Genomic DNA, 21,321 nt, shown 5'->3' on the forward strand with positions numbered 1-21,321 from the left:
AATGCTGAATTGCTGCAAGGAAAAAGCATGCACGATAGTGACGTACTATTACTGATGTATCACTCCACTCAAGGACGTTAGAGCTTGGTTAACAGCGAACTGAAGCAGCTTTACAGTGGGTGAAAAGCATCTCATTGTTATCTAGACGGCTTAGTGACTTTCCAAGTATGGTCTTCGTTGACTCTTTAGCAGCAAATTCAGAGACCTGTGAAGTCATTCACTAGATGGGAGGTAATGTCTGTGGCTGCAGATTTGACCTGCTGTAGTTGTAATCGAGGGTATTTGATTCTCTCATTTGCAACAACCGACGAGCTGTTCCTTAGGAATACCCACAGAACTGCACCCATAAAAATCGCCCTTCTCTGGTGCCATTGTCTTTTGCTTGATCACAGGTACAACCATCCTCTCCAAGAAGGTGTCATCCATCATTAAGGACAATCACCATCCGGGAAATGCTCTCTCCTCATTACTACCACTTGGGAGAAATACAGGAGCCTGAAGACCCAGACTCAACAATTCAGAACCAGCTTCTGAGGAACACTATTCCTCTTCAATATTATATATATATTTGTAACTTATACCAGGTTTTATGTTATGCACTGTACTGTCTCTGCAAAAGAACAAGTTTCGTGACATATGTTAGTGATCATAAACCTGATCCAATGTAGCCTCAATGGTCACATATATCCTTGGACAGAATTTTACTGCATTGCATTGTCTTTGCTGTTTTTGGTACAATGTCCCTTATTGAGACCAATTACAGCAAATTCTGATTCTCAGAGTTCTAGTATTGATATCAGACAGAACAGTTTTTTTCTTGTTTAGAGATACAGTGTGGTAACAGGCCCTTCCTGTCCACTCTGCGCAGTTATACCCGTGTGACTCATTAACCTACTAACCCGTATGTTTTTGGAACGTGGGCGGAACCTGGGAGAACATCCTCACAGCCAGCAGTGGAACTGAACCCAGACCACCAGCACTTTAACAGCATTACAGCCAGCAGTGGAATTGAATCCAGACCACCAGCACTGTAACAGTATTACAGACAGTGGTAGAAATGAACCCAGACCACCAGCACTGTAACAGTATTACAGACAGTGGTAGAAATGAATCCAGACCACAAGCACTGTAACAGCATTACAGACAGTGGTGGAAAAGAACCCAGACCACCAGCACTGTAACAGCATTACAGACAGTGGTGGAAATGAACCCAGACCACCAGCACTGTAACACCATTACAGCCAGCAGTGGAAATGAACCTAGATCAGCTGAACTGTAACAGCATTACAGCCAGCAGTGGAATTAAACCCAGACCACCAGCACTGTAACAGCATTACAGCCAGCAGCGGAATTGAATCCAGACCACCAGCACTGTAACAGTATTACAGACAGTGGTAGAAATGAACCCAGACCACCAGCACTGTAATAGTATTACAGACAGTGGTAGAAATGAACCCAGACCACAAGCACTGTAACAGCATTACAGACAGTGGTGGAAAAGAACCCAGACCACCAGCACTGTAACAGCATTACAGACAGTGGCGGAAATGAACTCAGACCACCAGCACTGTAACACCATTACAGCCAGCAGTGGAATTAAACCCAGACCACCAGCACTGTAACAGCATTACAGCCAGCAGCGGAATTGAATCCAGACCACCAGCACTGTAACAGTATTACAGACAGTGGTAGAAATGAACCCAGACCACCAGCACTGTAACAGCATTACAGACAGTGGTGGAAATGAACCCAGACCACCAGCACTGTGACAGCGTTACAGAGAGCAGTGGAACTGAACCCAGACCACTAGTACTGTAAGAGTATTACAGCCAGCAGTGGAACTGAACCCAGGCCACCAGCACTGTAACAGCATTACAGACAGTGGATGAATCGAACCCAGCCCACCAGCACTGTAACAGCATTACAGACAGTGGTAGAAATGAACCCAGACCACCAGCACTGCAACAGCATTACAGACAGGGGTGGAATTGAACCCAGACCACCAGCACTGTAACAGTATTACAGACAGTGGAGGAAATGAACCCAGACCACCAGCACTGTAACAGCATTACAGACAGCAGTGGAACTGAATACAGACCACCAGCACTGTAACAGCATTACAGACAGTGGTGGAAATGAACCCAGACCACCAGCACTGTAACAGCATTACAGACAGTGGTGGAAATGAACCCAGACCATCAGCACTGTAACAGCATTACAGACTGTGGTAGAAATGAACCCAGCCCACCAGCACTGTAACAGCATTACAGACAGTGGTAGAAATGACCCCAGACCACCAGCACTGTAACAGCATTACAGACAGTGGTGGAAATGAACCCAGACCACCAGCACTGTAACAGCATTACAGACAGTGGTGGAAATGAACTCAGACCACCAGCACTGTAACAGCATTACCCACAGTGGTAGAAATGAACCCAGCCCACCAGCACTGTAATAGCATTACAGACAGTGGTAGAAATGAACCCAGCCCACCAACACTGTAACAGCATTACAGAGAGCACTGGGACTGAACTGGCAGTGTAATAGTGTTACACACAGCAGAAGAATTGAACCCAGATCATTGGCATGTAATAGAGCTACACTAACCATAAAAGTACATTTGTTGACTGTGTGGTATTTTTACAACTGACAAATTCAGATCACATTCATTAGGTAAACAGGTTGCACAAAGAAAGGTCGTTGTTTCATTTTAAATTTCAAGATAATTTAAGTTGGTCAGGAGTACGCATGTAGCCATACTTGTAATACGGCTTGCTTGTAGAGAAACAGAGCAAGTTATGTAAATGCAGAATAATGTACGACCACATAAATATTTAAAGCCTTGAGATGATTAATGCTGCATAGCTGTAATTCACAGCAGCGTCTAATTCTAACAGATTTTCAGCTTCGTGATTGAATGATATAATTGTATTTATGTTTTTGAAGTCCCTCCAGAATGCTTGTGAAATATTTGGTTAAACTTTCCTCTTTCAATTGCTACTACCTTGAGTCAATATCCAGGAACTACCTGACGCACAGAATGGCTGTCTGGTACAATATAGCCAGTACATTGGCGTGCCAGCTAATGCAGTTGCCTGACATCTCCAGCAGCACTGGTCTGATTCCGAGCTTGCGTGTCGTCTGTGTAGAATTAACATGCTCTCCTTGTGACTGCATGGATTTCCACTTGGTGCTCTGGTTTCCTCCATCCCAAGGGTGTACTGATTGTTCACTAAAATTTACTTCTTAATGTAGGTACATGGCAAAATACTCAAAGGGGAGTTGATGTGCTTGTATCAGAGAGTATAAAATGGATACGCAAGAGACTACTGATGCTGGAGAGCATTCTTACTGGTTGCATCACTCTCTGGTATGGGGGGTAGTTACTGCAAGGATCAAAAGAGGCTACAGAAAATTGTAAAATTAGTCCACTCCATCTTGGGTACTAGCCACTGTAGTATCTAAGACATCTTCAAGGAGCAGTGCCTCAGAAAGGTGGTGCCCATTATTAAGGGCCCCCATCGCCCAGGGCATGCCCTCTTCTCATTGCTACCATCAGGGAGGAGGCACAGGGGCCTGAAGGTGCACACTCAGCCACTCAGGAACAGCTTCTTCCCCTCTGCCATCCGATCCCTAGATGAACTTCGAACCCGTGAACACTATTTTAAATTTAACTATTAAATAATTAAGTTAAGAGGAGAAGATGGTGGCATAACGCAGCGCGCAGCAGCCACTCTGGTGAAATGATATCTGTTATCTGTCAAGTAGGGTGCCGAGCACAATCCTGATTTAATGGAGACAGACGTGAGAGCACGGAGGAACATCTGGAGAAACTTCTGAAATGCCTTCTTCACGGCCCCTGCTACTGTGTGATCCAGGATCTCCGGAGAAGGCCCCGAGTCCTCGGCTTTGCTTGTTGCTCAGCGGCCGGGGTGGGGTTGAAGTGCTCGGCAGAGATGGTGCTCAGTGCTTGGTGTCGGAGGGCTGATCGGAGGCTCAAAGTTTTCGGACAGACTCAGAGTCGGCTGTGGTCGGGTGCTTCCAATGCATCAGCAGTTGTTGGTGCCTGGAGGTTTATAGCAGGGAGAGTTTCTCCTTTTGCCGCCTGCTATTGGGACTATCAGGAGTCACAGAAACATAGAAAATAGGTGCAGGAGTAGGCCATTCGGCCCTTCGAGCCTGCACCGCCATTCAGTATGATCATGGCTGATCATCCAACTCAGAACCCTGCACCAGCCTTTCCTCCATACCCCCTGATCCCTCTAGCCACAAGGGCCATATCTAACTCCCTCTTAAATATAGCCAATGAACTGGCCTCAACTGTTTCCTGTGGCAGAGAATTCCACAGATTCACCACTCTCTGTGTGAAGAAGTTTTTCCTAATCTCGGTCCTAAAAGGCTTCTCGTTTATCCTCAGACTGTGACCCCTCATTCTGGACTTCCCCAACATCGGAAACAATCTTCCTGCATCTAGCCTGTCCAATCTCTTTAGGAGTTGATCGGAAATTCGAGACTTTTTTTTACCGTGCCCATGGTCGGCTCTTTATCAAATTGGAGTAGATTATGAAGACACGCAGTCCTCTTTTATTGTCATTTAGTAATGCATGCATTAAGAAATGATACAATATTTCCTCCGGTGTGATATCACAAAACACAAGACAGACCAACACTGAAAAAACTGACAAAACCACATAATTATAACATATAGTTACAACAGTGCAACAATATCATAACTTGATGAAGAAGTCCATGAGCACAGTAAAAAGTTCAAAGTCTCTCAAATATCCCACACCTCATGCAGACGGGAGAAGGAAGAAAAACTCTCCCTGCCATACTCGACCACAATCCGTCTCTGAGTTATCCGAAAACTTCGAGCCTCCGTATCAGCCCTCCAACACCGAGTACTGAGCGCCATCTCTGTCCAAACGATTTGACCTCAATCTCGGTCGCCAACAGCAGGCAAAGCTGGGGATTTTGAGGCCTTCTCTCCAGAAGATACCCGACCGCGCAGTAACGACAGCTGTGAACGATTATGGTATTGCTTTGCACTGCTGTAACTATATGTTATAATTATGTGGTCTTGTCAGTGTTAGTCTTTGGTTTGTCCGGTTTTTTTTTGTGATATCACTCTGGAGGAACATTGTTTCATTTCTTAATGCATGCATTTCTAAATGACAATAAACAAGAACTGAGTGTCCTCATAATCTAATCTAAAATATATATACTTACTGTAATTCAGTTTTTTTCTATATTTCTCATGTATTGCATTGTACTGCTGCCACTAAGTTAGCAAATTTCATTTCAGATGCTGGTGATATTAAACCTGATTCTGATTCTGAAATTTGGAGCGGTGACCGAAAAGGGTGGAGGAACTCAACGGATCAGGCGGCATCTACGGAGGCAAATGGACTGTCAACATTTCAGGTTGAGATCCTTCATCTGGATTGGATGGGTACAGGGGAACAAAAAGAGGGTCATCGGAGTAGCTGAGATATCTCAGTGGCAGCCAGCATCTATTGGGCAAGTGGCCTCCTTTGGGCTGTAATAAGTATGGTTTTCTGCCTAGTATTGGTCTGTGGAACCATGAGAGTTAAAATCCACAGTAATACATTCAGATACTTCTTGTTGGTACATCAGTATTATATTATTTTAGTTCTGACCTGAGATTGACGTGGAGGTGGGGTGCATGGGGGTGGGTGATCACTGAGAGGGGGTGTTTTAAAGCCAGCAACAGCACAACGGCTTCTAAACTCTGAATAAACGTTGACTTTGTGAGTGGGTAATATCACCGCAGTGCCCATGAACGAAAGCTGGCAGAGGAAATCGTAAACATTAAAGCCTTGAGAGAATGCAAACATGGTGTATTATAAACTGTACAAACAGGCTGCTCTACTCACCACTCAACAGCAATTTCACGGGAAAGGGTTTATAACTGCAGCAACACACACTAAATGCTGGAGGAACTCAGCAGGCCAGGCAGCATCTGCGGAAAAAAAGTACAGTCGACGTTTCGATGCTGCCTGATCCGCTGAGTTCCTCCGGCACTTTGTGTGTGTTGCTCGGATTTCCAGCATCTACAAAACTACTCTTGTCTATAATTCTATAGTTTTCACCTTTACTTGGCAGATTCTTCTGCTGAGATATTGAAACAGCAACAACCCAAACAACTGCCTGTATGCTCAGGTGGCTGAAATGTCCTTGATAAGCCCTGTGAGAGATTCAGCATACGGTCTTGCCGTTCAAAATCATAGAGAAATGCATTGGCAGCTGGTGAAGCAGCATTTGGCTTGTCAAGCTAGCAGAGGGCTTTAATTTTTGCAAATATTCAGAAACATACTGAAACGATTAAAATTGAAACCTAGTTTTTACAATTTTGACAAGCTAAAATAAATAAATACGAGTACAAGAAATCAACAAAAAAAACCCCACTGAGTTACTGAATGAAAGCTACTTACTATAAATGTAACCGCCCAGTAAAGGTGCAGCTCTATAAACCCTGGTTAGACCATACTTGGGGTATTGTGTTCAGTTCTGGTCGCCTCATTATAGGAAGGATGTGGAAGCTTTATAGAAGGTGTAAAGGAGATTTAACAGGGAGAAGCCTGGACTAGAGGGCATGCCTTATGAAGATAGGTTGAGAGAGCTTGGGCTTTTCTCTTTGGAGCAAAGGAGGATGAGAGATGACTTGATAGAGGTGTACAGATGATAAGAGGCATAGATCGACTGGATAGCCAGAGACTTTTACCCAGGGCCGAAATGGCTAATACAAGGGGGTATAATTTTAAGATGATTGGAAGGAAGTATAGGGGGATGTCAGAGGTAAGTTTTTTACTCATAGAGTGGTGAGTGTCTGGAATGCCCTGCCAGGGGTAGTGGTGGAGGCAGATACATTAGGGGCATTTAATAATCTTTTAGATAAGCACATGAATGATGGAAAAATAGAGGGCTATGTAGGAGGGAAAGGTTAGATTGCTCTTACAGCAGCTTAGAAGTTCAGCACAACAATGTGGGCTGAAGGGCCTGTACTGAGCTCTTCTATGCTCTACGCATGTTCTTTTGAATTCAGAAGAATGGGTGTAGCAACCAGAATTCTGGACTATTGTTGCTGAGCTGTGAGTTCAAATCCGACCATGGTAGCTCAAGTACGAGGGGTGATTGATAAGTTTGTGGCCTGAAATAGATGGAGTCAATTTTAGAAAACCTAGCACATTTATTTTTCAACATAGTCCCCTCCACGACCGCTGGACTAAGTGTGTAAATGTAGGAAAAACAAATGTGCTAGGTTTTCTAAAATTGACTCAGTTTACCTTAGGCCACAAACTTACCAATCACCCCTTGTAATTAAAAAATATTCAGTTAAGAAGGTGGGGTCGGTACTTATACAGAAACATCTCCAAAAGGAGCCCATCTGGTTCATTAATGTTCTTCAGGGAAGGAAATCTCACTTTCTGTTAGCCAGTCAGGCCCGTATGTGACCCCCAGACCCACCAATGCAACTTCCAGTCCAATTCAGCTGCAGGTTGGCACAGACAGAGGCAGTCGCATCAAGTAAGTAAACGGTCCAAAAATTACCTCTTTCCCTTCCCTCAATTCCTCGCCAGGCTAAGGGCAAACAGTTGGCTGTAACGTTGGAACAACAGACGTAACTGACCGTGTGAAAGTTTCAGGACCTCTACGTTAGTGCACGTACATACACAAGCTCCAAATTTCACAATGATATGGAAATAATTTTAATCTAGAGATGCAGCATGGCAATGGACCCTTCCAGCCCAACGACTCCCTGCCACCCAATTGCACCCAGGTGACCTATTAATCCACAACCACATGTATCTTTGGGATGCAGGAAGAAGCCAGTGTGGCCACAGTGACAGCATACAAACTCCTTACTGAAAGCGGTGGGAATTGAATCAGGAGCGCTGGCACTGTCTTGGTGTTATGCTAACCACAACGCTACCGTGCTGCCGTCTGCGTGGAAAGTGTCCGCACAGCGTGGTGAATACTGCATGGGGTTCAAGAACCATTACTACCCTTCAACCGTTTGGTTCTTGAACCAACTGGCAAAACCCTAATCATGACTGCTTAGCAGCACTAAAACACGCTTACTTCCACCACTTTGCACTGAAATGGACTTGTTATATTCTTTTTTTTGCGTGTGCCTGCGTGTGTGCGAGTCTGTTCGTATGCGTCCATGCGCATCTGCGTGCGTCCGTAACGATGTCTCTTTCATGGCTTTTTACAAGGCGCGGAGCAAGAGAGAGAGACTGTGTGGCGGGCCACTCCTCACACAGACATTTTCGCAGTATTTTTCCCTTCATTTTTTACGAGGTCGAGTTGTGATCTCGGCACTCAACCCGGCACAGATGGAAAGCGTACTCGGGAGCGGACCCGACTGGTTTCGAACCCGGGAATCTCTGCTCCCGGGTCTGGCGCCAATGTCATTGCGCCACCAGCCGGTTCAGACTGGTTATATTCTAATGGTGTTGTCTTGTAAAAATTTGTGTTTAATGAATGGTTTTCTTGTAAACGCTGTGTGCTGCCGCAAAGTTTTCACTGCATCTTTGCATACGCGTACTGGTGTACAAACAGGACAAGAAATTCACCTTGAATTTGACTTTGACAACCACATCTGAGATTTGTAATACCTTGAGGGAGTGGAGAATGAGATATGACGTCCAGAACCCAAGCCATCGAAACCGTTGGCTGAACTTCCTCTTTTTGAAAAAGTATTTTGGTAGTTTTCAGTAGAGAGTAATTAACCACGAAAACAGATTGTTACAGATGATACTATCAGGATTCCCACTTCCCACCATCACGTTCCAAGCTTTAATCCGTACACATCAAGTGACAGATTTCAACTCTTCCCTGAAGTTTTCCAGTGATAATTGGCCACAGTTGTTCCTTGTTGCTCTGATTTCTCCGACAGGGTTGGAAGCTTCACTTATCTGTTGTGTGAAGCATGTTGTGGGTCTCAGTGAGACTCGGCGCTCTTCTTTTCGAGTTGTCTGCTCTGGGGGCGGTTACGGTTATCAAGCACATGGCCGCTGAGGCGCATTGTCTGGAAGGAAGATCTCAAAAATCATCTGAATACACCTGAGCTCCAGCTCCCCAAACAATCAAAGCTACGTCCTGGCAATCTCGAATAAAGTGCACCAGGCAGATCATTTTCTGCCAAGTCTGCCAAATTCTCAGAAAACAACTAGCTATTGCAAAGAAATAAGAAATGTCAATGTGACAGGTAATGGTAAGATTTTTTCTCCTTCTGCTGAAAAGGTTTAACATAAGTGTTGTACATGGATGGTGGAGCAAACTCAAATAGATAAAATATATTATTTCTTAACAGCTCTCCTCTGACGCCAGTGTAATTTGGACATGATAAATATTATTGTTGGACATTTAATTTAAAAATAATTAACTTAGACAGATTACAATCCCTTTAAGATAGTATAATTCACCTGGGTTCATCTGCAAACTTGTAATTTCTTGTTTATATCCAAATGGAAAAAGTTTACTTTTTTGGTACAATGATGTTAACTTATACTCGATTTTGTGCTTTTCTCCCCCAAAAAGCCTCTTCAAGAGAATCCAAAGGCAAGAGGTTGCCATTAAATTGAAGCATCTGTGATCAATAACAGGCCAGACTGAACAGCTCCTCTTGAGTCCCCTTCCCAAAATCTGTAAGGGGAAATAGTAAAATTCTTGTATATATAAGATAAAGTTTGATTTAATCCAAAGGCTGGGGAGAATATAGACAAGAAAGAGTAGGTTACTTGGCCTCTGATATAGTACCTGCTCTAACACTCAGCTGAATCAGACTGATCTTACAACTCAGCTCCATTTACCCGCTTCACTTCCCTGTTACCTTATCCCCAGCAACTATCCTTCTTTACAAAAGCGAAATACTGCAGATCCTGGAAATCTGAAATAAATTGACCTGCTGAAAATACTCAGCAAGTCGGGCAGTATCTGAGAGGGAGAAACAGAGCTAACGAATCAGGTCAGTGCCTGGTCACTAGACTTTCGCTTTTGATGGATCTTCCACAGTGATCACTGCAGCAGTGGTGGAGAGGGGAGTGGGAGTGTTTGGAGATCCCATTGTAGGATGGAGATTACTGAGTCCAGAGAAAACACAGCAACTCCTTTTTGCCCAGAAGTTTACCATAAGACATAGGGACAGAATTAGGGCATTTAGCCTATTGAGTCTTCTCCACCATTCAATCATGGCTGATCCTTTCTGACCCTCCTCAGCCCCACTCCCCGGCCTTCTCCCTGTAACCTTTGATGCCGTGTTCAATCAAGAACCTATCAACCTCTGCCTTAAACACACCTGACCCAGCCTCCACAGCTGCCCATGGTAATAAATTCCACAAATTCAGCAGCCTCTGGCTAAAGAAATTTCTCTGCACCTTTGTTTTAAATGGACACCCCTCTATCCTGAGGCTGTGCCCTCTTGTCCTAGACTCCCCCACCATGGGAAACATCCTTTCCACATCTACTCTGTCTTTCAACATTCAAAAGGTTTCAATGAGATCCCCCCCCCTCCACCCATCCTTCTAAATTCCAGCGAGTACAGATGCAGAGCTATCAAATGTTGCTCGTATGGTAACCCTTTCATTCCCAAAATCATCCTTGTGAACCTCTTCTGAACCCTCTCCAATGTCAGCACATCTTTTCTTAGATGAGGAGCCCAAAACTGTTCACAATGCTCAAGGTGAGGCCTCATCAGTGCCTTATAAAGCCTCAGTATCACACCCTGCTCTTGTATTCTAAACCTCCTGAAAAGAATGCTAACATTGCATTTGCCTTCTTCACCACCGACTCAACCTGCAAGTTAACCTTTATTTCATTTGCCACTTTCTTTCCCATTCTCCTAGTCCATCCAAGTCCTTCTGCAGCCTTCCTGTTTCCTCAACACTACCTGCTGCTCCATCAATCTTCGTATCATCGGCAAACTTGGCAACAAAGACATCTATTCCATCATCTAAATCATTGATATACAGCATAAAAAGAAGTTGTCCCAACACCCAACACCTATGCAACATCATAAGTCACTGGCAGCCAACCAGAAAAGGATCCTTTTATTTCCCACGTGCTGCCTCCTACCAATCAGCCAATACTCTAACCATGTTAGTAACTTTCTCGTGATGCCATATCAAATGCTGTATGAAAGTCCAAATATACAAAATCCACTGCATCCCCTTTATCTACCATACTTGTAATTTCTTGTATTCCCCTCAGAGAATTCCAATAGGTTCTTCAGGAAAGATTTTCCCTTAAGGAAACCATGCTGAATTTCTCCTATCTTGTCCAGTGTCACCAAGTACTCCATAACCTCATTCTTAACAACTGACTCCAACATTTTCCCAACCACTACAGTCAGACTAACTGGTCTGTAATTTCCTTTCTGCTGCTTTCCTCCTTTCTTAAAGAGTGGAGTGACATTTGCAATTTTCCAGTCCCTCTGGCTCCATGCACGAGTCTAATGATTTTTGAAAGATCATTACTAATGCCTCTACAGTCTCTACCGCTACCTCTTTCAGAACCCTAGAGTGCAGTTCCTCTGGTTTGTGTGACTTATGTACCCTTGGGTCTTTCTGTTTTTTGAGCACCTTCTCCCTTGCACTCACTTTTCTTCCCTCACATCCTTGAACATTTGGCACACCGCTAGTGAAGACTGATGTAAAATACTCATTTAGTTCATCTGCCACCTCTTTGTCCCCCGTTATTATTTCTCCTGCCTCATTTTCTAGTGGTCCTATATCCACTCTCATCTCTCTTTTATTTTTTACATACTTGAAAAACCTTTTACTATCCACTTTTATATTATTTGCTAGCTTGCTTTCATATTTCATCTTTTTTCTTCTAATGGTTCTTTTAGTTGCTCTCCATAGGTTTTTAAAAGCTTCCCAATCCTCTATCGTCCAGCTAATTTTTGCTTTGTTGTATGTGCTCTCTTTTGTTTTTAACATTAGCTTTGACTTCCCTTGTCAGCTATGGTTGGACTATTCTTGGAATACATCTATCCTGCACTTTCTTCATTTTTCCTAGAAACTCATGCCATTTCTGCTCTGTTGTCATCCCTGCCAGCATCCCCTTCCAATTTACTTTGGCCAATGCCTTTCTCATACCACTGTAATTTCCTCTACTCCACTGAAGTACTGCTAATCAGACTTTACTTTCTCCCTATCAAATTGAACTCAATCATATTGTGATCACTGCCTCCTAAGGATTCGTTTCCCTTAAGCTTCCTAATCACCTCCAGTTCATTACATAACACCCAATCCAGTATAGCTGATCCCCTAGTAGGATCAATAACAAACTGCTCTAAAAAGCCATCTCGTAGGCATTCAGCAAACTCACTCTCTTGAGATCCATTACCAACCTGATTTTCCCCAATCCATCTGCATGTTAAAATCCCCCCCATGACTATCATAACGTTGCCCTTTTGACACGTCTTTTCTATTTCCTGTTATAATCTGTGGTCCACAACCCAGCTACTGTTGGCAGGCCTGTATATATCTGCCACCAGGGTTCTTTTACCCTTGCAGTTTCTTAACTCAAACCACAAGGATACAACATCTTCTGATCATATGTCACAGCTTTCTACTGATTTGATGCTATTCTTTACCAGCAGAGCCACTACCCACCACCTTCCCGCCCCCAACTCTGCTTGTTTTCTTATCTCTCCAATACAACATGAAACCTTGGACATTCAACTACAACCATCCTTCAGCCATGATTCAGTGACAGCCACAACATTATACCTGACAATCTGTAATAGTGCAACAAGATCATACACCTTATTTCTTATACTTGGTGCATTGAGATATAACACTTTGAGTACTGTTTTTGCTACCCTTTTTGATTCTGCATCCATAATGCACTGATACTCACCCTGCTGGCTGCAATTTTGTCCTATCATCTGTCTGCCTTTCCTGACAGTCTGATTGCATGCTTTTTTTTTACCATCCGTCCTATCCTGGGTCCCTTCACTCCAGTTCCCACCCTCCTGCCAAATTAGTTTAAACCCTCCCCAACAGCTCTAACAAACCTGTCCACGAGAATATTGGTCCCCCTCGGGTTCAGGAGCAACCGGTCACTTTTGTACAAGTCATTCCCCCCCCCCAGAAGAGATCCCAATGATCCAAGAAACCTGAAGCCCTGCCCCTTGCACCAGCTTCCCTGCCAAATCATCCTGTTTCTACTCTCACTGGCATGTGGCACAGGTAGCAATCCACAAACAACTATCCTGGAGGTCCTGCTTCTTAGCTTTCTGCCTGGCTCTCCAAATTCTCTCTTCAGGTCCTCATTGCTTTTCCTTCCCATACCACTGGTACCGATATGTACCAAGACATCTGGCCGCTCTGCCTCCCCCTCCAAAATGCTGTGGGTGCGATCTGAGAAAGCACACTGGGAGGAATCAAAATAATGTTCCCGAGATTTCGGACCTCTGAGAAGCCCATAGGATGAATGTAAAAATGAGGGCAAGTCTCAGTATAATTTTGAAATGACCAATCTAGCTGCATATTATCTTCTCTTCAGGCCATGCTCTCTTCTTGCTGCTGCCATCGGGAAGGAGGTACAGGAGCATCAGGTCCCAGACCACCAGGCTCAGGAACAGTTATTACCCTTCAACCATCGGATTCCTGATAACTTCATTCACCTCAACTCTGAACGAATTACACGACCCATGGACTCACTCTACAACTCATGTTCTCAGTATTATTATTTATTTATCAATATTATTTATTCATCTATTTACTTATTTTTACTTGCACAGTCAGTTTTCCTTTGCACCTTAGTTGTCAGTCCTGGTTTGTGTGTAGATTTTCATTGATCCTATTGTATTTCTTTGTTCTACTGTGAATGCCTGTAAGAAAATGAACCTCAAGGCTTTACACGGTGACATATACATACTTTGACAATAAATTTACATTGCCCTTTGTGTTTTGTTCCCCTTTCTGCTGTTCTGCAGCTGAGGTGGGTAGGTGTGAGTTATTTATAACTAACCTGTGGGTATTAAAGAGTTAATATTCAGCTCCGTCTCTGTTTTAGGAAAGCCATGTTGTTGCAGTGTGTAATATGACTTGCACTAATTTTCTCAGGTAACAAGACCAATACATTAAACTAACGTTGATAACTGAGTCAATCAGCACCAGATCCTGAGCACTTCACAGTCCATCCTAAGACCATAAGACAAAGAAGCTGAATTAGGCCATTTGGCCCATCGAGCCTGCTTCGTCATTCCATCACGGCTAATCCAATTTTCCTCTCAGCCCCAGTCTCCTGCCTTGTCTCCGTATCCCTTCATGCCCTGACCAATCAAGAATCTATCAACCTCGGCCTCAAATATACATGAAGGCTTGGCCTCCACAGCTGCCTGTGGCAAAGAATTTATAAAGTGCTTTATAAAGTCTCAACATTATGCTGTACCCTTGTTTTTTATATTCCAGTCATCTTTCTTTGTACGTGCAACAAAATAATAATATTTATTTTCAACCATAGTGTAGGATTTCAGTTTAAAAGCTATGGCCCATTAGGAAGCCAAATGACTCAAGATTAATAAGATTGCAGCCCAGAGTTCTGTTTTATACACCTTATCATCTCTCCAGTTTGTGAGCTTGATTGTCTGAGTTAAATGGCTATGGGCTTGAGCCAAGGGTTCTGTCTAAAACAGCCTCGTACCAAGGGAGAGCTATGCTAGTGCAGGTGCTGATATGAAGATGAAGCATCAGGCTGAAAGAATGATGATGTATTTGGGTGAATGTTAAAGTTCCCGGAGTATGATGAAGAGAGTGGAAATTTCCACCGCTGCCATGGCCAACTTTTCTCTCGGTCCAATAATCAAAAACACACCTCTGTCACGTTTCTGGGTGTTGTTGATCCAGACCAGCTTCATATTTTCATTTAGATAGCCCATGCAGCTCAAAACGTGGTGTTTTGGGCTCTGGAGCATTGATATGTTATTTCATAAATTGCAGTCTTCAGTTACTGGGTTAATTAATATTTATGTAATATTTATATGTCCTTTTAGCTATTCATTCCCTTCCTATGGGGTAAGTAGAAACCATAGAAAAACTACAGCACCGAAACAGGCCTTTTGGCCCTTCTTGGCTGTGCCGAACCATTTTCTGTCTAGTCCTACTGACCTGCACACGGACCATATCCCTCCATACACCCCCCATCCGAGTATCTGTCCACTTTATTCTTAAATGTTAAAAAAGGACCCACATTTACCACCTCGTCTGGCAGCTCATTCCACACTCCCACCACTCTCTCTCTGTGCAAAGAAGCATCCCCTCAATGTTCCCTTTAAACTTTTCCCCCCTCACCCTTAACCCATGTCCTCTGGTTTTTTTCTCCCCATGCCTCAGTGGAAAAAGTGGAAAAAGTATTTATCTGATAGCTTTGTCATACGTGCTGGAAACATAAAGAATGCACATTTGTGTCAAATCAAATCTGCGAAGATCATGCTGCCCAGCCCACAAGTGGTACCACACTTCCAGCGCCAACATATCATGCCCACAACTCACTAACCCTGACCGTACGTCTTTGGAAAGTTGGGGGGAACCGGCCACAGGGAGGAGGTAGAAATTCCTTACAGAAAGTGGCAGGAATCGAACCTTGATCTTACAGCTGCCTGCTGTAGAGGTGAGCTGACCGCTTCGCTACTGCGCCACCCCACAGTGGTACAAGTAGGGTGGAAAGAACTAGCAAACTCTGTGGTGTGATGTTTTTGCCACTCCCTGTGGTGTAATACTGCTTCACCACGTCAATGTTCTGGTACAACCCGTAAACCCAAAGGATGCCTCAACTGCAGTACAATCGGTCATTCATTGCACAGCATCACTGCTGAGTTACGTCCATGGTGGGAAGGCAGATCATAAACTAAATACGTCATCATAACCACAAGGTTAGTCAGGAGAGTCTTTGACCACAGGAGATTTTGTAGATGCAAGAAATCTTGAGCATCCGACACAAAACACTGGAGGGACTCTGCAGGTCAGACAGCATCTACGGAGGGGAATGAACAGTCGACGTTTCAGGCCCAGACCCTTCACCAGGGGCTGGAAAGCAAGGGGGCAGTAGTCAGAATAAGGTGGTGGGGTACACAAAATGCAGGAGGAACTCAGCAAGTCAGGCAGCACACAAAACGCTCTCCCCCCACCTTTTCTGTCTGACTTCTTCTCCCTTCCTTTTCGGTCCCGATAAAGGGTCTCAGACAGAAACAACAACCACTTATACCCTCTATAGACTCTGCCAGACTTGCTGAATTCCACCAGCATTTTGTGTGTGTCTGTGTGTGTGTGTTACATGGGAATCTGTAAGCCACAAGGGAGATTTGGTAACTGCAGAAGTATTCACGTTGCCTCACAATCGCAGAGAAACCCACAGCATCTGTTACATGCGCTGACATTAGTATAAGAGACCAATCTAGCCCTGGTAGTAACCCATTCCCAGCTTACCCTAAACCAATGCCTAAATCTGATGGTGTGTGAAAATGCCCTTTGGGTCATCTGAGGCAAAGGATAGGGAGAAGGCTAGAGTGGTAACAAGTACTGTGAAGAAATACACTGGACATCGTCCAATGGCTCAAATGGACAACTGACCTTACGCTCAGATGGCCAGAGTTATCAGGGACTTTTTCATTCCTACTTTCCTCTTGAACATGAAATGTTCTACTTTCAAGGACTTTAAGTGAATCTCATACCATGTTAGAGGCCCCGCGAGAGACAGCTATTGATGGTATTTGTAGTTTTAAACTGAACAGAAGACAATGTTTTATCAACCTACTCACCTTTACCAAGCGGTGGCAAATATTCATCCGAATCCGTTTCTTCTGGAACCTTTGGTTCCCTCGGCTTTGCTGTGAAATATAAAACAAGGTGTTACTCTCAGATACTCCTGATCTTCAGAGCCGAGTACTCTGTGTACCCACTTGTACCCATTCCGAAGTCTCCAGTCCATACCCTAACCATGAAGTCCAAGCACCCAGTACATGATACAAAACACCTGCTCCCATTTCCTTTGTTTTTTTACCCCCTGTTGCAGGCACAAACTTCCTGCAGTCAGTGTGGCATTGCAAGCATTGTAAGCCTTGAGGGTGAATGGAGAACAAAGCCCAGCCAGAATTCATCTTCATCTGATGGGGCTTCCAAAATGAATTCATGAATAACAATCAGAAATGGAAACTTTGGCTGATACCAATCACTCTCAACCCACTGCCACACTTTCTTAACATGGAACATAGAATAGTACAGCACATTACAGGCCCTTCAGCCCATAATGTTGTGCCGACCCTCCAACTCTGCCTCCCATATAACGCCCCACCTTACATTCCTCCATATACCTGTCTAGTAGTCTCTTAAACTTCACTAGTGTATCTGCCTCCACCACTGACTCAGGCAGTGCATTCCACGCACCAACCACTCTCTGAGTAAAAAACCTTCCTCTATTATCTCCCTTGAACTTCCCACCCCTTACCTTAAAGCCATGTCCTCTTGTATTGAGCAGTGGTGCCCTGGGGAAGAGGCACTGGCTATCCACTCTATCTATTCCTCTTATTATCTTGTACACCTCTATCATGTCTCCTCTCATCCTCCTTCTCTCCAAAGAGTAAAGCCCTAGCTCCCTTAATCTCTGATCATAATGCATACTCTCTAAACCAGGCAGCATCCTGGTAAATCTCCTCTGTATCCTTTCCAATGCTTCCACATCCTTCCTATAGTGAGGCGACCAGAACTGGACACAGTACTCCAAGTGTGGCCTAACCAGAGTTTTATAGAGCTGCATCATTACATCGCGACTCCTAAACTCTATCCCTCGACTTATGAAAGCTAACACCCCATAAGCTTTCTTAACTATCCTATCTACCTGTGAGGCAACTTTCAGGGATCTGTGGACATGTACCCCCAGATCCCTCTGCTCCTCCACACTGCCAAGTATCCTGCCATTTACTTTGTACTCTGCCTTGGAGTTTGTCCTTCCAAAGTGTACCACCTCACTCTTCTCCGGGTTGAACTCCATCTGCCACTTCTCAGCCCACTTCTGCATCCTATCAATGTCTCTCTGCAATCTTCGACAATCCCCTACACTATCTACAACACCACCAACCTTTGTGTCATCTGCACACTTGCCAACCCACCCTTCTACCCCCACATCCAGGTCGTTAATAAAAATCATGAGAAGTAGAGGTCCCAGAACAGATCCTTGTGGGACACCACTAGTCACAATCCTCCAGTCTGAATGTACCCCCTCCAACATGACCGTCTGCCTTCTGCAAGTGAGCCAATTCTGAATCCACCTGGCCAAACTTCCCAAGTTCCCATGCCTTCTAACTTTCTGAATAAGCCTACCGTGTGGAACCTTGTCAAATGCCTTACTAAAATCCATATAGATCACATCCACTGCACTACCCTCATCTATATGCCTGGTCACCTCCTCAAAGAACTCTATCAGGCTTGTTAGACATGATCTTGCAAAGAAATAGCTTCCAAATTCCCTCCTGAACAGGTTGGCTCTGACCTTTAGGTGAAACTGCAGCAGAAATAATGAGCTGATTCTGACTGGGTCATAGTTTATTGTTGTTCTTCTCTCAGGAACACAATGCACTCAAGAAGTCTCACGCTGGCAATAATTTGCTGCTATGCCACTTTGAAAGTTTTCAATCATCACAAGTAGTCACCATTTCTCTCCCCAGAACGTCAGTAAATTCACTCATTCTGATGTATAGCCACACTCCCTATCCCTATCTAAAGCCGTCTCATCAACATTATGAATTCACCTTCGTGCTTTCTCTTATCCTTGTGTCTCAATGTGTGTACTCCTGGAGAGGCAGCTGACAACTTACCCCATGCTTGTTTTCTAACTGCACTTCTGATCATCTTGTGAATTCACCTTTTCCCCTTGTGCAGTACAGCTATCTGTTAGCCCGCACTCTCAAATGTAATTCTGGCCCAAATGAGATGTTTACCATTGGGATCAAGTCGTGAGTCTGTGATGCTTTTGGTCGACTTATTATGTCTGACTTGACTACAGTTTGAAAGTGCTCTCATGGTCTGCCTGTCCCAAAGGGAGTTGGACCCTGCCTATCACCTGCCAGCTCATGTCCCACCTCTTCTGCTACCTGTTTACACTGGGTCTCTCCCCTCTTTCCTCCAGTCCCCATTGAAGATCTTGATCTGAAACATCAACTTCATAGATTGCTGCCTGACCAGCTGAGTTCCTCCAGCAATATTTTTTGTCGATAAGTCTTTTCACTATACAGCGTTAAGAAATTCACCAGCATGTGGTTGACATCTAACTCTACACCAGACAGGCACATTTCATCTTCTAATTTGTTTAAGAACTAACTTATCCTACTCAGCTCCCCTCTTTCCTTGACGGTTCCTTTTGCATACACATGTTCTCTTTGCTCAGCAGTTATTTTCATTTCTACCCCTCTCTTTTCCTTCTTTAAATTGCTCTTCAAAACCCAATTCTTTATAGAACATAGAACAGTACAGCACATTACAGACCCTTCGGCCCACAATGTTGTGCCGACTCTCAAACCCTGCCTCCCATATAACCCCCCAGCTTAAATTCCTCCATATACCTGTCTAGTAGTCTCTTAAACTTCACGAGTGTATCTGCCTCCACCACTGACCCAGGCAGTGCATTCCACGCACCAACCACTCTCTGAGTAAAAAACCTTCCTCTAATATCCCCCTTGAACTTCCCACCCCTTACCTTAAAGCCATGCCCTCTTGTATTGAGCAGTGGTGCCCTGGGGAAGAGGCACTGGCTATCCACTCTACCTATTCCTCTTGTTATCTTGTACACCTCTACCATGTCTCCTCTCATCCTCCTTTTCTCCAAAGAGTAAAGCCCTAGCTCCCTTAATCTCTGATCATAATCCATACTCTCTAAACCCAGGCAGCATCCTGGTAAATCTCCTCTGTACCCTTTCCAATGCTTCCACATCCTTCCTATAGTGAGGGGACCAGAACTGGACACAGTACTCCAAGTGTGGCCTAACCAGAGTTTTATAGAGCTGCATCATTACATCGCGACTCTTAAACTCTATCTCTCGACTTATGTAAGCTAACACCCCATAAGCTTTCTTAACTACCCTATCCACCTGTGAGGCAACTTTCAGGGATCTGTGGACATGTACCCCCAGATCCCTCTGCTCCTCCACACTGCCAAGTATCCTGCCATTTACTTTGTACTCTGCCTTGGAGTTTGTCCTTCCAATGTGTACCACCTCACACTTCTTTGATCAACCCAAGGTCATCTCCCTCAGTATCTCTTTATGTGGCTTTGGGTTAGACTAGTGACTGAGAAGAGCTTTCGTGTATTAAAGGTGCTGTATAAATGCAAGTAGTTGTTGTTTGTGGAACCACCCTTAATGGCAGAATATATGTTGTGAGACAGGAGCGAAGTAACAGCAGAAAATTCCCAGTGGGACAGAGCTTTGGGCCGTTCAACAAAAAGTTTTGAGATAAATGTGTCTTAAGTTTTGGGGGGTGGGGTAAGAAGAGGTGAAAATAATTGGAAGGAATGCCTCTGATAGGATTTAAGTGAAAATGCAAGGAGAGGGCACTGGTAGGATGGAAAACAACAGCAGAAAAGGAAGTGTGGATTGTAACAAAAAACAGAAAGTGCTGGAAATGCCCATGATCTGAAAATTCTGAACTGAATGCTGAGGCCAAAACAAACTAGACGATGGGATGCCACTGAAATAAAATCATTTCAAACACTGAAACAAGGTCACCTTAGCAAGGGTTGGTGCATGTGGTATTACACAATCGCTGTGTGTCCAGGAGGCTGTTAAACACATGGTCATGCAGGGAACAGAGAGACATGGATCATGCACAGGCAGAAGAGATTCAGTCTAATTTGGCACCGTGTTCAGCACAGACATCGTGGGCCAAAAGGTTATGCAGTGTGTTGCTGTTCTGTGTTCTATTATGAGAGGGAAACTTTACATTCAACCATACAATGTGCAACATGAAACTTAGAATGGAGACTCCTCCTTCCCCTTCCTTTCCCTTGCGCACAATTACATTATTGTTCTGGGATATCTGACTGCAGTTATTCATTCACTTTATTTTGGATCAGGAATTATTTCTCTTTTAATTCCCCAACGATTACTGCAAGTCATAAACCCCATCCACAGACACAGAGCCAGACCTCCATCAAAGGTGCTGGAGCCCAGCAACGAGATTTAAAGTCAGAGGAGCCAGTTCCTTTTCCTTTTAACTCACATTCATTTGTATTTCTTCACACTAGAAGCAACTAACAGACAAAGCCAGTTACATATCTGTGCACCTTATAATCTGA

The 21,321-nt window shown here is 44.1% G+C and overlaps 1 protein-coding gene across 2 annotated transcripts in view; it reads right to left on the reverse strand.

Annotated features, from left to right (window-relative positions):
* LOC140201763 (inactive carboxypeptidase-like protein X2) overlaps positions 1-21,321 on the reverse strand; it is a 124,446-nt gene that overhangs the window by 54,947 nt on the left and 48,178 nt on the right. For both annotated transcript variants that reach the window (XM_072266392.1, XM_072266391.1), the window contains one exon: positions 16,796-16,864. In XM_072266392.1, the coding sequence (XP_072122493.1) occupies positions 16,796-16,864 (69 nt within the window). The remainder of the gene's footprint in view (positions 1-16,795; positions 16,865-21,321) is intronic.

This window comes from Mobula birostris, chromosome 8, assembly GCF_030028105.1.
Source record: "Mobula birostris isolate sMobBir1 chromosome 8, sMobBir1.hap1, whole genome shotgun sequence".
In the NCBI taxonomy this organism is placed as follows: Eukaryota; Metazoa; Chordata; class Chondrichthyes; order Myliobatiformes; family Myliobatidae; genus Mobula; species Mobula birostris.